General features: G+C 50.0%; 1 protein-coding gene across 1 annotated transcript in view; it reads right to left on the reverse strand.

The window, feature by feature from the left end:
- The window catches only part of slc25a35 (solute carrier family 25 member 35), a 42209-nt gene extending 26778 nt beyond the window's left edge, over nucleotides 1-15431 (reverse strand). Inside the window, exons 1-2 of the mRNA XM_072258263.1 lie at nucleotides 15013-15431; nucleotides 6594-6659 (exon numbers count right to left, since the gene is read on the reverse strand). Of these exons, the coding sequence (XP_072114364.1) occupies nucleotides 6594-6659; nucleotides 15013-15384 (438 nt within the window). The 5' untranslated portion in view covers nucleotides 15385-15431. The remainder of the gene's footprint in view (nucleotides 1-6593; nucleotides 6660-15012) is intronic.
- Nucleotides 15432-16655: the final 1224 nt, after the last annotated feature.

Raw genomic sequence — 16655 nt, forward strand, 5'->3', positions numbered from 1 at the left:
TGGGAGATCCGTGTACAAACTAAAGAATTTATTACAAGGCATCGCTCTATGCAGCAGCCTCCACCCCAGATCCCCAAGGTACATGGGAAGAACACCCTCGTAAAGGGACTTCCTTTGGGGACCCTCCTTCACCTCCAGGTGGAAAGACTGACCGCCATGGCGTGTCGGGACAGTGGACGACAGCTAGGAAGTGGAGGGTGTGGAGCAGCAGCCCATACAGGTACCTCCTACTTACATCCCTGAACGGGATTGTGGGTGTCGAGGGGAGACGGCTCAAGTTGTGTGGGCTTGGCTCTTGGATAAGATTGCGAAGTCTGCGCCCGACGAGCAGCTCAGCCTGAGTCGTTCCACACACCTGAGCCGCACCGACATCCGTTGAGATAGGGCAAGGGTCGGCCAGGACTCTACCAGAGGAGGGGATTCCCGGCCTGAGGCAACCATAGAAACATAGAAAATAGGTGCAGGAGTAGGCCATTCGGCCCTTCAAGCCTGCACAGCCATTCAGTATGATCATGGCTGACCATCCAACTCAGAACCCTGTACCAGCCTTCCCTCCATCCCTCTGATCCCTTTAGCCACAAGGGCCATACCTAACTCTCTCTTAAATATAGCCAATGAACTGGCCTCAACTGTTTCCTGTGGCAGAGAATTCCACAGATTCACCACTCTCTGTGCAAAGAAGTTTTTCCTCATCTCAGTCCTAAAAGGCTTCCCCTTTATCCTCAAACTGTGACCCCTCGTTCTGGACTTCCCCAACATCGGGAACAATCTTCCTGCATCTAGCCTGTCCAATCCTTTTAGGATTTTATACGTTTCAAAAAGATCCCCCCTCAATCTTCTAAATTCCAACGAGTATAAGCCCAGTTCATCCAGTCTTTCTTCATATGAAAGTCCTGCCATCCCAGGAATCAATCTGGTGAACCTTCTTTGTACTCCCTCTATGGCAAGGGTGTCTTTCCTCAGATTAGGGGACCAAAACTGCACACAATACTCCAGGTGTGCTCTCACCAAGGCCTTGTACAACTGCAGTAGTACCTCCCTGCTCCTGTACTCGAATCCTCTTGCTATGAATGCCAGCATACCATTCGCCTTTTTCACCGCCTGCTGTACCTGCGTGCCCACTTTCAATGACTGGTGTATAATGACACCCAGGTCTCGTTGCACCTCCCCTTTTCCTAATCGGCCACCATTCAGATAATAATCTGTTTTCCTGTTTTTCCCACCAAAGTGGATAACCTCACATTTATCCACATTAAATTGCATCTGCCATGAATTTGCCCACTCACCTAACCTATCCAAGTCACCCTGCATCCTCTTAGCATCCTCCTCACAGCTAACACTGCCGCCCAGCTTCGTGCCATCCGCAAACTTGGAGATGCTGCATTTAATTCCCTCATCTAAGTCATTAATATATATTGTAAACAACTGGGGTCCCAGCACTGAGCCTTGCCACTGTCACTGCCTGGCATTCTGAAAAGGTCCCGTTTATTCCCACTCTTTGCTTCCTGTCTGCCAACCAATTCTCTATCCACATCAATACCTTACCCCCAATACCATGTGCTTTAAGTTTGCACACTAATCTCCTATGTGGGACCTTGTCAAAAGCCTTTTGAAAATCCAAATATACCACATCCACTGGTTCTCCCCTATCCACTCTACTAGTTACATCCTCAAAAAATTCTATGAGATTCGTCAGACATGATTTTCCTTTCACAAATCCATGCTGACTTTGTCCGATGATTTCACCGCTTTCCAAATGTGCTGTAATCACATCTTTGATAACTGACTCTAGCATTTTCCCCACCACCGATGTTAGGCTAACCGGTCTATAATTCCCCGGTTTCCCTCTCCCTCCTTTTTTAAAAAAAGCAGGGTTACATTAGCCACCCTCCAATCCTCAGGAACTAGTCCAGAACCATGTTCCAGACTCCCAATAGGTCCTGATAGAAGCTGGGCAGACTCCGCAAAGCAGCACGGCTGACACCCACTGGTGGTTGCCGCATCTCATCATGAAGACAACAGTCCCTCCGGAGAAAGAATGTCCCCAACACGTGCCACCTGGGAGGTTGCTCGGCATGCAGGAATCTCTGCAGGGTTCTAAGACAGAGAGCCAACAGTCGCATACGTACACACACCAGCCACTGTTCGCCCTCTCCCACTGGGAGACACAAAACCGCAGTGTTTCTTGTTACCCCAGAAGTCCACCAACTTCCTCTGCATTCTCACAACAAAGGAGTATTGACCGGGTAGACCACAGCTTCCTGGTGGGCACTCTACAGGCATTTGGGCTCAGACAACACTTTGTAGCCCAGGTTCGGCTCTTATACTCTGCTGCAGACAGTGCCCATTCCCTTCAGAAGAGGAGTACGTCAGGGGTGTCCCATGTCCGTCCAGTTGTATGCGATTTGTGTCGAAGCATTCCTAAGCCTTCTTCGGCGAAGGCTGATGGGTCTGGTTCAGCGTGAACTGGACATGGAGGTCGTCCTCTCGGCCTATGCCGATGATGTACTCCTCATGGTGACAGATCCCAGTGACCTGCAGAGGACACTCGAGTGCCAAGAAGCTTTCTAGGCTCAACTGGGCGAAATGTTCCGGACTCTTAATGGGTCAGTGGCAGGTGGACTCCCTGCCAGAGGAGATGAGAGCTTTTGAATGGAGCACCAGACATCTTCTCTATTTGGGAGTCTACCTAAGTCCTCCTGGGGAGACCTGGCTGGTGAACTGGCAGGACCTGGAGATGAAAGTCATGGCCCGGCTGGGGCACTGGTCAGGCCTTCTCAGGGTGTTTTCCTATCGAGGCTGTTTGGTGGTCATAAACCAGCTAGTGACCTCCATGTTGTGGTACTGGATGGTCACCTTGGCCCCTCCTGCACCCCTTTGCTGCATCTCTTCCTGGGACTGTGTGATGGGACAGTGTAGAGGGAGCTTCACTCTGTGTCTGACCCTGGGAGTGTGTGATGGGACAGTGTAGAGGGGGCTTCACTCTGTGTCTGATCCTGGGAGTGTGTGATGGGACAGTGTAGAAGGAGCTTCTCTCTGTGTCTGATCCATTTGCCAGAAAACAACCTATCCCAATCCACATCTGTAGGATCCTTTGATGCCAACAGCAAATACTCCAAAAGCTCAGTGGAGGGGGAAAGAGACAGTTACCACTTCAGATCCACTCCAAGACTCTTCATTAGAAATTGTCACACTCTTTTCCAGCTATTTGATCTGAAACATTAATTTCTCCCTGTCCCTCTCCTTGTCTCCCCCATCTGTCTCTCACTCTCCACAGACAGCACCTGACTTGCTGAGAAATGTTCCCTCTAATTTGTAATGACCAGTGTGCACAAAAATCTTCTGCTGTGCAATATTTTTCCCAGTGATAACAACATGTGCTCATTGAATTTTTTAAGCGGAAGTGAACCCGAAGCTATTTTAAGGATAATAAGCCATTCTGCTTTAAATGAACTAACAGTTTTTTTGTGCTTCATTCCCTTTACTGTTTTGGAATTTGACACAGTGAATCAATAATTTCTTCAATAAAAACAGTATAAATAAACCAGTTCTAAAATCTGCAGACAAATCTTCACAAACTCTACGTTGTCAACACCGTCCACATCAGAAACTGGAAAAGGAAATGTGATTGTGTATGATCCTGAAATATACTCAACTTGTCAACGAGGTAGACACAACAACCTTTGTGTGCTGGTAGCAAAGAATGTGTGTGGGCGCACACTTTAGAGGGAAAATTGTTGCTGAGAGCTCCCAGCATTCTTCCTGATTTTGTTTCAGAGTTTTTGGCATCTGCACAGTTTCTGATTTGCCAAGGACCTGACAGGACAGATGGAGAGAACCTCTCATGGATCCAGAAAGCTTTAAAATTATGCAAGGTCTGGGAGAACCTGTTCACACCAGGGGTGTGGAAACCTGGGACATTCCCACAAAAACCTCTAATGGCCTGGAAGAGTCATTTAAATCGGTAGGATCCATGCTGACAAAAAATACCCATCTCAGCTGATCTCACTTGCCCACATTTGGTGTGTATCTCTCTAAATCTTTCCTGCCCAAGTGTTGTTCTTGCACCACTCCCTCCATATTCCCACTAACGTCTGCACAAAGAAGTTTCCTCTTCATTCTTGTTAAACCTCTCCCTTCTCACCTAAACCTATGCCCTCTCCCTGGGAGTATGCATTCAATCTATTCATGCCCCATCACTTCCATAAGGTTATTCCTCCATCTCCAACAGTCCCAATGCATCAAGTCCAAGTGTACCCAAACTTTCCCCACAACACAGTCCCACGGCTCCTGACACATCCATCATAGGGCGGAACGGTTCAGTACCGGTGCCCCAGATTCAATTCCCACTCCTGCCTGTAAAGAGTTTATACATTCTCCCCGTGTCCACCGGGGTTTCCTCTAGATGCTCCAGTTTCCTCCCACAGTCCAAAGACGTACTGGTTGGTAGGTTAATTGGTCATTGTAAATTGTCCAGTGATTGGGTTAGGGTTAAATCGGGGGTTCCTGGGCAGCACGGCTCGAAGGGATGAAAGGGCCTATTCTGTGCTGTAGCTCAACAAATGGCTGGGTTGGGTTGTTCGATCTTGGCAATTTACTTGCAAATGTTTCATCACCATACAAGGAGACATTACCTGTGCACTGTCGATTGTGCTGTGTCCTCTGAATGCTTGGCTTCTATATACTTATCATTCAGCTGTTTGGTCGTCATTTTGGAAACGCAATTGTGATATAGGGAAGAAGTCTTGTCACTGATTGGCTGTGGGGAGAACTTCATGTGTTGTGGTCTTGAATTTTGTCCCCATCAGCTTATAAATAGGATCAGGGTTTACATGTTTATTTACAGAATTGTTCGTGGAAAACCAGAATTCTTTTGCATTCCACGTGTTTGCCTCTCACTGATGCCCATTTGAATTTGTGCGCCTCTAAACCCCTCTCTAACTTGAGCTATGCGTTTTCCAAATTATTTCCAATCTCAATAGATAAGAAATTTTCTGTAAACACTTTCCATCTTAATGTGCTGATTACAACAGGGTGAGCAGAACTACTGAAATACGCCAGGGTGCAGTCGCACCACCGTCTCGTCCAACTACAACAAAGCTGTCGAAGTGAACCTGGTAGACAAGGAAACAAGTCACGATATGCCTGCACCACCTTGGTGGGTCTACATTCCCCCCCCCCTCAGGACCGGGGACAACATAATCAAAGACACCTCCCAGCCTGGTCATTCCCTCTTGAATGGTCGTGCATCAGGGGTGAACAGTCATGCCCCCCGTCCCATCAGGCAGAAGATTCAAAAGCCTGACAGCACATAGAACTGGACTGAAGGATAGCTTCCATCTCTTCCGGTCAAGATGGCACTGAACTCAAAGTTCATTTATGATCAAATTACGTATACATTATACAGTCTTGAGTTTCGCCTTCTTACAGGCAGCCACAAAACAAAGAAACCAACATCCACACAAAATGGAGAGAAAAAACACAGACGCACATCGTACACAGTAAAAGCAAGCAATAGATGTTCAGAATGAAAGTGAGTCCACTGACATGAAGCCCGTTGCAGGCCCACAGCCTCAGCTTCAGTTCATCACACAGCGGAGCAAAACGCCACAGATCTTGCAGACACAAAGCCCGGAGCAGCTGGAGCAACTACGATGACCACTGTGGTTCTACCTCAGAGTTGGTCGATCAGCTTTTTAGGTCTGCAGGGATAGTTTTGGGTACAGTATGGGGAGTTAGGGTATAGAGAATGGATGGGGGGGGGGAAAGAGGTTAATAGAGGGAAAAAGGATTAACATGCCTGTCCTAGCTTGCGAAGTCAGCTCCAACAGTTTTGCAGGATGAGATCAACAGTGAGATCCAATGGCCAGGAAGGTGGCTCTGCAACGCTCCGTGGAGAGCGAGGGCATGACAAGGCACAGAAAACGTCATGGTTATCCACTGCGACCAAGGAAGACCCCAGTTTGTGATGACTACTTGTACAACCGGACATGGACTTCCAAGGTCAGGAGAGTGGAACTGCTCCAGTTCCACCTTAAGAAGTCTCCCGCACAGATTTCCTCTTAGACAGCCGAGCGGAGTAAGTGAAGAGTCAGGGGCAGGAGCCAGTGTTCAGAGTGCTCTGCGGTCAAAGGCCAGCGTTCCCAGACACTGGGTTGGCAGGCACTGAGGATGAGACCAGCGATCCTCAGGACTGCAAGGATGGGGGTTTGTGCGGGCAGGAAGCACGCGAGTGAGTGACACCAGAGGTCAGCAAGTTCCAGGGTCAGAGGTCAACGTGAGCCCAGAAGTCAAAGCCCAAAGGTTAATTCCCATGAAATCTCGAGAATGGTGCGGAAAAAAAAAATCCAGTGAGCAACTTGTTGAAAACGCCTTGTTAATGAGAGAGGTCAGAGGAGAATAGCCAGACTGATTTAAATTGGCAGGAAGGCGACCGTAACTCAAATAAACATGTGGTATGCAGAAGGGCATCTCTGAGCACACAACATGTTGAACCTTGATGTGGATGGGCAACAGCAGCAGATGATCACAAACGTATGCTCTGTGGCCACTTTATTAGGTACAGGAGATATAATAGGCATACCAGAGCCTACCTGGTGCTTGTACTGATGCCCCACTGCGATGCTGGATGCAGACTGAGCCTGGAGATGTGTCTTCACCTGTAAAATGACACAGAGCTTCAGAAGCACAGGGAAAATGACAAATTTCACCAACCCACCCCAATTCTGGGAAGACATGACGAACGACTTAGGAACGTCGTACAGGATCTCTGTCCCATGATGTTCGTGATGCTGAGTTAAACTGGACCCCTATCCAAATATCAGAATCAGGTTTAACATCACCAGCATATGTCATGAAATTTGTTATTATATGGCAGCAGTACAATGCAAATACAGGAAATAAACTGAATTACAGTTTGTATATACTGTATGCATACCAAATAGTTAAATAAGTCGTGCAAAAACAGAAATGAAATGGAAGTAGTGAGGTAGTGTTCATGGTTTCAATGTCCATTTAGAAATTGGATGGCAGCTTTCCTGAACTGTTGAGTGTGTGCCTTCAGGCTTCTGTACCTCCTCCCTGATGGCAGCAATGAGAAGACCCCACCTGGGAGTACTGTGCTCAGTTCTGGTCACCTCTCTACAGGAAGGACGTGGAGACCATAGAAAGGGTGCGGAGGAGATTTCCAAGGATGTTGCCTGGATTGGGGAGCATGCCTTATGAGAATGGGTTGAGTGAACTCAGCTTTTTCTCCTTGGAGCGATGGAGGATGAGAGGTGACCTGATAGAGGTGTATAAAATAATGAGAGGCATTGATCATGTGAATAGTCAGAGGCTTTTTCCCAGGGCTGAAATGGTTGCCACAAGAGGACACAGGTTTAAGGTGCTGGGGAGTAGGTACAGAGGCGATGTCAGGGGTAAGTTTTCTTACACAGAGAGTGGTGAGTGTGTGGAATGGGTTGCCAGCAACGGTAGTGGAGGTGGATACGATAGTGTCTTTTGGATAGGTACATGGAGCTTAGAAAAATAGAGGGCTATAGGTAAGCCTAGTAATTTCTGAGGTAGGGACTACGGAGGCTAGTGCTCATGACGAAGCAGACTGAGTTTACAACTCTCTGCAGCTTACTTCGATCCTGTACAGTAGCTGCCCGTCCCCACACCAGACAGTGATGTAGCTACTCAGGATGCTCTCCACACTTTTGTGTTTTAGGTGACATTCCAAATCTCCTCAAACTTCTAATGAAATATAGCCATGACTTGCCTTTGTTATAGCTGCATCGATATGTTAGGACCTGGTGAGGTGCTCAGAGATATTAACAACAAGGAACTTGAAATTGTTCACTCTCTCCACTTCTCCCTCTGTATTGTTGTACCAGCTCATCTGGCAGCATGCTCCACACACCCACCAACTTCTGCATGAAGACATTGCCCCTCATGTTCCTGTTAAATCTTTCACCTCTCAATGCTGTATAGTTCTCGGTTCCCTCTCCCTGGAAGTGCCCGTGCACTCAATCCACACCCCCACGCCATTACCTTCATAGGATCCATTCATGTCCGGGTGTCTAATAGACTTTTAAACTCCATCATCAGATCCCCTTCCTCTGACAGCACATTTTGCATTATTGCCCAGATGTGCACAGAGACCTCTGTTCTCCAGATGTAAACATCTACCCGAGGCAGTGGTGGAGACAGAGACTATCATAACATCTACTAAGTATCTGGATGAGCACTTGAAACACCAAGGTGTAGGACACAAAGACCTCGCAAATGGCACTAGTGACGGCAGTTGCTTGGTGGTCAGCATCAACGTGATGGGTCGAGCCCTGCATTTCTCTATTCTTCGGTTTTGACTGAAAAAGTTCCCCCTCATCTCAATATGGTCCCCTGCATATTCAGAGACTGTGAACTCTTGTCGTAGACACCTTGTATCCAATCCTACCGGGGGGGTGAGGGGAGGGGAGGGTGTCCCAGTGGCTGCCTCACGACACTAGAGCAGAGCCCCAGGCTCAATCCAGACCTGCGCCGCTCTGTGTCTGTGTGGAGTTTGTATGTTTCCCCCCATGACCACAGGGTTTTCCCCTGGGTGCTCCAGTTTCCTCCCACATCCCAATGATGGGTTAACTGGCCACTTTAAATTGCCAACAACAGGAATTCTGCAGATGCTGGAAATTCAAGCAACACACATCAAAGTTGCTGGTGAACGCAGCAGGCCAGGCAGCATCTCTAGGAAGAGGTGCAGTCGACGTTTCAGGCCGAGACCCTTCGTCAGGATAACTGAAGGAAGAGTGAGTAAGGGATTTGAAAGTGGGATGGGGAGGGGGAGATCCAAAATGATAGGAGAAGACAGGAGGGGGAGGGACAGAGCCAAGAGCTGGACAGGTGATAGGCAAAAGGGGATACGAGAGGATCATGGGACAGGGAGGTCCGGGAAGAAAGACAAGGGGGGGGGACCCAGAGGATGGGCAAGGGGTATATTCAGAGGGACAGAGGGAGAAAAAGGAGAGTGAGAGAAAGAATGTGTGCATAAAAATGAGTAACAGATGGGGTACGAGGGGGAGGTGGGGCCTAGCGGAAGTTAGAGAAGTCGATGTTCATGCCATCAGGTTGGAGGCTACCCAGACGGAATATAAGGTGTTGTTCCTCCAACCTGAGTATGGCTTCATCTTTACAGTAGAGGAGGCCGTGGATAGACATGTCAGAATGGGAATGAGATGTGGAATTAAAATGTGTGGCCACTGGGAGATCCTGCTTTCTCTGGCGGACAGAGTGTAGATGTTCAGCAAAGCGGTCTCCCAGTCTGCGTCGGGTCTCGCCAATATATAAAAGGCCACATCGGGAGCACCGGACGCAGTATATCACCCCAGTCGACTCACAGGTGAAGTGTTGCCTCACCTGGAAGGACTGTTTGGGGCCCTGAATGGTGGTAAGGGAGGAAGTGTAAGGGCATGTGTAGCACTTGTTCCGCTTACACGGATAAGTGCCAGGAGGGAGATCAGTGGGGAGAGATGGGGGGCACGAATGGACAAGGGAGTTGCGTAGGGAGCGATCCCTGTGGAATGCAGAGGGGGGGGAGGGAAAGATGTGCTTAGTGGTGGGATCCCGTTGGAGGTGGCGGAAGTTACGGAGAATAATATGTTGGACCCAGAGGCTAGTGGGGTGGTAGGTGAGGACCAGGGGAACCCTATTCCTAGTGGGGTGGCGGGAGGATGGAGTGAGAGCAGATGTACGTGATCCCACCGTCAATTCCTGGGCCCTCAGAGGCTCCATCTTCCTCTCACTCCAACCCTCCCCTCTCCATTGACACCCCCAGCCACCCCCCTCCCCCCTCCGATCCGAGCTCTCATCCGTGCCGGGTCTTTACCATCCCCTCCGACCTTCAACTGTCTGAGGCAGAATGCTCTGTTCTCAGTAAGGGCCTCACCTTTGTCCCCCTTCGCCCACACCTCAGCGAGTTCCATGTTTGCCACAATGCAGAACTTTTCTTCCGCCGTCTCCGTCTCAGAGCCTACTTCTTCGGCAAGGACTCTTCCACCCCCACCGATGACCCCTTCTCCCGTCTTCAACCCTCCTCTTCTTCATGGACACCCCGCTCTGGTCTTCTGCCTGCTCTGGATCTCTTTATTGCTAATTGCCGACGGGACATCAACCGTGTCGACTTCATCGCACCTTGTCCCCATTCCAACCTCACTCCTTCGGAACGCTCTGCTCTCCACTCCCTCCGCACTAATCCTAACCTTATTATTAAACCCGCCGATAAGGGGGGTGCTGTTGTAGTCTGGCGTACTGACCTCTACCTTGCCGAGGCACAGCGACAACTCGCGGATACCTCCTCTTATTTACCCCTCGATCGTGACCCCACTAAGGAGCACCAGGCCATTGTCTCCCACACCATCACCGACTTTATCCGCTCAGGGGATCTCCCATCCACTGCTACCAACCTTATAGTTCCCACACCCCGCACTTCCCGTTTCTACCTCCTACCCAAGATCCACAAACCTGCCTGTCCTGGCCGACCTATTGTCTCAGCTTGCTCCTGCCCCACCGAACTCGTTTCTGCATACCGCGACACTGTTTTATCACCCCTTGTTCAATCCCTTCCGACCTATGTTCGTGACACTTCTCACGCTCTTAAACTTTTCGATGATTTTAAGTTCCCTGGCCCCCACCGCTTTATTTTCACCATGGATGTCCAGTCCTTATATACTTCCATCCCCCATCAGGAAGGTCTCAAAGCTCTACGCTTCTTTTTGGATTCCAGACCTAATCAGTTCCCCTCTACCACCACTCTGCTCCGTCTAGCGGAATTAGTCCTTACTCTTAATAATTTCTCCTTTGGCTCCTCCCACTTCCTCCAAACTAAAGGTGTAGCTATGGGCACCCGTATGGGTCCTAGCTATGCCTGCCTTTTTGTTGGGTTTGTGGAACAATCTATATTCCGTGCCTATCCTGCTATCTGTCCCCCACCTTTCCTTCGCTACATCGACGACTGCATTGGCGCTGCTTCCTGCACGCATGCAGAACTCGCTGACTTTATTAACTTTGCCTCCAACTTTCACCCTGCCCTCAAGTTTACCTGGTCCATTTCCGACACCTCCCTCCCCTTTCTAGATCTTTCTGTCTCTGTCTCTGGAGACAGATTATCCACTGATATCTACTATAAGCCTACTGACTCTCACAGCTATCTGGACTATTCCTCTTCTCACCCTGTCTCTTGCAAAAACGCCATCCCCTTCTCGCAATTCCTCCGTCTCCGCCGCATCTGCTCTCAGGATGAGGCTTTTCATTCTAGGACGAGGGAGATGTCTTCCTTTTTTAAAGAAAGGGGCTTCCCTTCCTCCACTATCAACTCTGCTCTTAAATCGCATCTCCCCCATTCCACGTCTATCCACGGCCTCCTCTACTGTAAAGATGAAGCCACACTCAGGTTGGAGGAACAACACCTTATATTCCGTCTGGGTAGCCTCCAACCTGATGGCATGAACATCGACTTCTCTAACTTCCGCTAGGCCCCACCTCCCCCTCGTACCCCATCTGTTACTTATTTTTATGCACACATTCTTTCTCTCACTCTCCTTTTTCTCCCTCTGTCCCTCTGAATATACCTCTTGCCCATCCTCTGGGTCCTCCCCCCTTGTCTTTCTTCCCGGACCTCCTGTCCCATGATTCTCTCGTATCCCTTTTGCCAATCACCTGTCCAGCTCTTGGCTCCATCCCTCCCCCTCCTGTCTTCTCCTATCATTTTGGATCTCCCCCTCCCCCTCCAACTTTCAAATCCCTTACTCACTCTTCCTTCAGTTAGTCCTGACGAAGGGTCTCGGCCTGAAACGTCGACTGTACCTCTTCCTAGAGATGCTGCTTGGCCTGCTGCGTTCACCAGCAACTTTGATGTGTGTTACTTTAAATTGCCCCCTGGTGTGTGGGTGGGGGGGGGGTAGAATCTGCAGAGTCGGGGAGGAGTGGAAAGGGCTACAGGGAGCAAGACTAATTGAATGAGATTGGTCTGGAAGTTTGGTGGACTCCTAAGTCAAGAGGAAATACAAAGCCAAAAGACATAGAAGCAAAATTAGGCCATTTGGCCCATCGCGTTTGCTCCATCATTTCATCATGGCTGATCCATTTCCCTCTCAGCCTCAGTCTCCTGCCTTCTTCCCTTATCCCTTCATGCCCTGACCAATCGAGAATCTATCAATCTCTCCCTTAAGTATACATAAAGACGGCCTCCACAGTTGTCAGTGGCAACGAATTCCACAGGTTCACCACCCTCTGGCTGAAGAAATTCCTCCTCATCTCAGTTCTAAAGGGACATCCCTCCATTTTGAGGCTGTGCTCTCTGATCCTAGACTCCCCCACCATCGGAAACACCCTGTCCACATCCACGCTACTGAGGCCATTCAACAGGTTTCAATGAGATTCCACCCCCCCCCCCCCATTCTTCTCAATTCCAGAGCGTACAGGCCCAGAACCATCAAATACTCCTCATACGTTAGCCCCTTCATTCCTGGAATCATTCTCGTGAGGATAAATGTCTTTTTGCTCAGGAGTCTGGAGGATGGGCACAGAGGCTATTCAACCATGAGCTGCATCACAGCCAACCCTCACCTGTCTTCTGTCCAACTAGATGGACACTCTCAAACAGAGAGGAAACTGAAACCCAGTGCGACCATGTTCAAAGTAAATTTATTAACAAAGTATATACACGTCACCATCTTCAATGCTGAGATTTATTTTCTTCCAGGCATACTCAATAAATCTATAGAATAATAACCATAACAGAATCAAAGGAAAGACCGCCCAACCAGAGTACAGAAGGCAACAAACTGTGCAAACACCAAAATAAAGAAATAATAATAATAAATTAATTAATAAGCAATAAATACCAAGATCATGAGACAAAGAGTCCTTGAAAGTGAGCCCGTAGGTTGTGCCAATGACGTAGCAAGTGAAGTTAAGTGAAGTTATCCCCTCTGGTTCAAGACCCTGATGGTTGAGGGGTAATAACTGTTCCTGAACCTGGTAGTGTGAGTCCTGAGGCTCCTAAAACTTCTTCCTGATGGCATCAGTGAGAAGAGAGCATGTCCTGGGTGGTGGGGGTCCCTGATGATGGATGCTGCTTTCCTGCAACAACACTTCTTGTAGATGTGCCCAGTGGTGGGGAGGGCTTCAGCCACGATGGACTGGGCCCTATCCACTACTTTTTGTGGAGTGTTCCATTCACAGACATTGGTGTTTCCATACCAGGCTATGATGCAGCCAGTCAATACATCAAAAGTTTGTCAAAGTTTTAGATGTCATCCCGCATCTCCTCAAACTCCAAGGAAGTAGAGGCGCTGTCGTGCTTCCTTTGTAATTGCACTTGTGTGCTGGGCCCAGGACAAGTCCTCCAAAATAACACCGAGGAATTTAAAGTTGCTAGCCCTCTCCCCCACTGATCCTCTGATGAAGACTGGCTCAGGGGCCTCTGGTTTCCTTCTCCTGAGGTCAATAAGCAGCTCCTTGGTCTGGCTGACATTGAGTAAGAGGATGCTATGACACCACTCCGCCCAGATTTTCAATCTCCCTCCTATATGCTGATTCATCACAACCTCTGACTTGGCCTACCACAGTGGTGTCGTCAGCAAACCTAAGCATTGCATTGGAGTTGTGCTTAGCCTCACAGTCATAAGTGTCAGCCAGACTTCTGTCTCCAGACACACTCATACACTCACATTCTGGCCAACACTACTGAACTGTTCCCACAACCAATGGACTCACTTTCAAGGGCTCTTCATCTCATGTTCTCGATATTTAATTTGTATTTATTTATTATTTTTTCCTATTTTTTCCCTTTTTATATGCAGTTTGTCTTTAGTACACTGGATGGGGGAGGAAATTCTTTGATTCTATCGTGTTTTTTGTACTTACTGTGATAGCCCACAAGAAAATGAATCTCAGCATTGGATACACTGACATATATGTACTTTGATAATAATTTTATTTTGAACTGAACTCATTTCTCTGATCTTTCAACTTTTTTTCCCATTGCCACCTGAACTACATCTGATGATCTGACTACCACCACTCTCAGGGGCAGAGAATCCCAGAGATTCACTACCCCCAAACTTTTTATACCTGAAACCGACCCAAGGTATTCCTGGATATGACCGTTCTGTGACTCTGAGCTATACACTGCAGGATCAGGCCCTTCTGCCCATGAAGTCTGTGTCAAACACAACGCCTGCAGGTAATCCATACTCCTCCATTCCTTACGTATCCATCTGTCTAACAGCCTCTTAAATACCCCTGTGGTATCTGTCACCACCAACTCGCGTGGCGGCCCGTTCTAGCCACCCACCACTCTGGATAAAAACACTTGCCCGACACATCTTTAAGCTTTCCTCTTTCACTTTAAACAGAATTTACCTTGATAATAAATTTACCTTTGAACGAGACACACACACGCACCCCGGGGGGTGGGATTGAATGCAGAATTGGCCCAATACTCGGCCTCTCCCGTAGTCGAGCGAGTTTTCCAGCAAGTGACAATTCAGGGGGCATCCTAAATATCAGGGACCCGGCTACCACGGGGTACTGGCGAGCCTGCCCCTGTCTGGAGCGGCTGCTGGGAGGGCGCTACCTCGTTCAGTCAGTGGTAAGAAAGGGATCAAAGTTCCCTCTCCCTCCAGGCAACAAGGCGAAGTTTTCTTCCGGAGGATACCGGCTATAAAGTCCCTCGGGCTGACCAAATGGCAGCGTGGAACAAAGCGGGTTGCAACCATCGTCGGGTCGATATGGACTTCGTGGCCTGAAGGGCCAATTGCCTCGCTGCAAGACTGAATGGGCAGTGGTTAGCACTGCTGTTAACTGCATAATTATAGAGTCAGGCAGCGGGGAAGAGGCCCTTCGGCCTCTTACCCATGCCTGCCAAGTAACCTGAGCTAGTCCCACGTGCTCACGTCTGTCCCTTATCCGTCCTATCTAAAGAAAAATAAGACCGTTTCAGAGCTCATAGTCCTTTATAACAAGGGCACTCACCATGTAGACGGGACTGGCCATAAGCGGTCCCAGTACTCCGGCTAGCGCTCCGGCCACCGTACTCTTGACCGCGCTGACCCGGCCTCCTGTCTGTGTGTAGCCGGCGGACTCCAGCATGGCATAGGAGCCCAGGCGCACGCCGTTCATGCAGAACTGGTAGAGGAGGCCGGGCATCAGCCCCTTTTGCAAGGCAAGCACGCCATCCGTTTTCCAGATGGTGTAGGTGGCGTGGAAGACGTTGCGGTAATGGACCGTGTAGGAGCCTCGTCCCTTTAGCTCCCCCTGCAACTGCATTCTGGTCTTAACCACCTCTAAGGGGTTGGTAAAGATGCAAGCTCCGCAGGCGGCCACACCACCCAGGAGAAAATCCATCTTCCCCCGGTGCTCAGCCCGGCTCCGCGCTCCGGCCACCAGCCGCACCAAGGATCGCACGTAAGCCCCGCCCGCCCGTCCGGCAGCGGACCAATTGGCTGCGACGGAGCTCCGCGATACTGATGCGGCCGGATCCCTGAAGGCGCGCAGATGTCATCGTCCCCGGTTGTCAAAGCGCCCGAATTACTCGGGAACCGCGGAACTGTCCATCGCCCCCGGTTGTCAAGGTGCCCGCATCCCCGGGACGCCGCGCGGCTGTCCGTCATTCCCGGTTGTTAAGGTGTCTGGATCTCCCGGGCGCCGCGCGGCTGTCCGTCATTCCCGGTTGTTAAGGTGTCTGGATCCCCCGGGCGCCGCGCGGCTGTCCATCGTCCCCGGTTGTCGAGGTGTCTGGATCCCCCGGGCGCCGCGCGGCTGTCCATCATCCCCAGTTGTCCACCGCCCCCGGTTGTCAAGGTGCCCGCATCCCCGGGACGCCGCGCGGCTGTCCATCGTCCCCGGTTGTCGAGGTGTCTGGATCCCCTGGGCGCCGCGCGGCTGTCCATCATCCCCGGTTGTCGAGGTGCCCGCATCCCCGGGACGCCGCGCGGCTGTCCATCATCCCCAGTTATCCATCGCCCCCGGTTGACGAGGTGCCCGCATCCCCGGGACGCCGCGCGGCTCCCAATCACGTGCCGCTGTCAGTCACCCTCCCCGGGTGCAGAGGGTTCCGATGGAGGACTTCAATTTCTGGCCCATACTTGTTCTTCCTCAGAACAATCCTAAACAGAGACTCGAGACACTCTGTAGATGCTGGATACCGGAGCAACAAACGAGATGCCGGCAAACCGGCTGAGCTCCTTCAGCTTGCTACCTACAGGCTGGGTTTTGTCACTTACACCACTTTGCAGACAGACAACGTTCTCATCTCCAGGTCAATTGGTAGCCTAGACTAGACAGTGGTCCAGACCAGAGAATAGACCCCTCTTCACACACCAGATGTGACAGTGTTCCCATCTCCAGACCAGAAAATGTTGCCACCTTCCAACCAGATTGTAATTCTATCTCCAAACCAGACAGTGTTCCCAGCTTCAGGCCAGACAGTGGTCCATCACCATATGAGAGAGCGGGTCACACCTCCAGGCACCAGACTAAATAGTGCTCACATTATCGCCAGAGCAGATAGTTGTCCCATCACCAGGCCATTTGGAGGGCCCACCTCCAGACTAGAGAGTGTATCCATCTCCAGACCAGACAGTGGTCTCATCTGCAGTCACTGGGCCTATCTCCAG

Source organism: Mobula birostris, chromosome 5 (genome assembly GCF_030028105.1).
Source record: "Mobula birostris isolate sMobBir1 chromosome 5, sMobBir1.hap1, whole genome shotgun sequence".
Lineage (NCBI taxonomy): Eukaryota > Metazoa > Chordata > Chondrichthyes > Myliobatiformes > Myliobatidae > Mobula > Mobula birostris.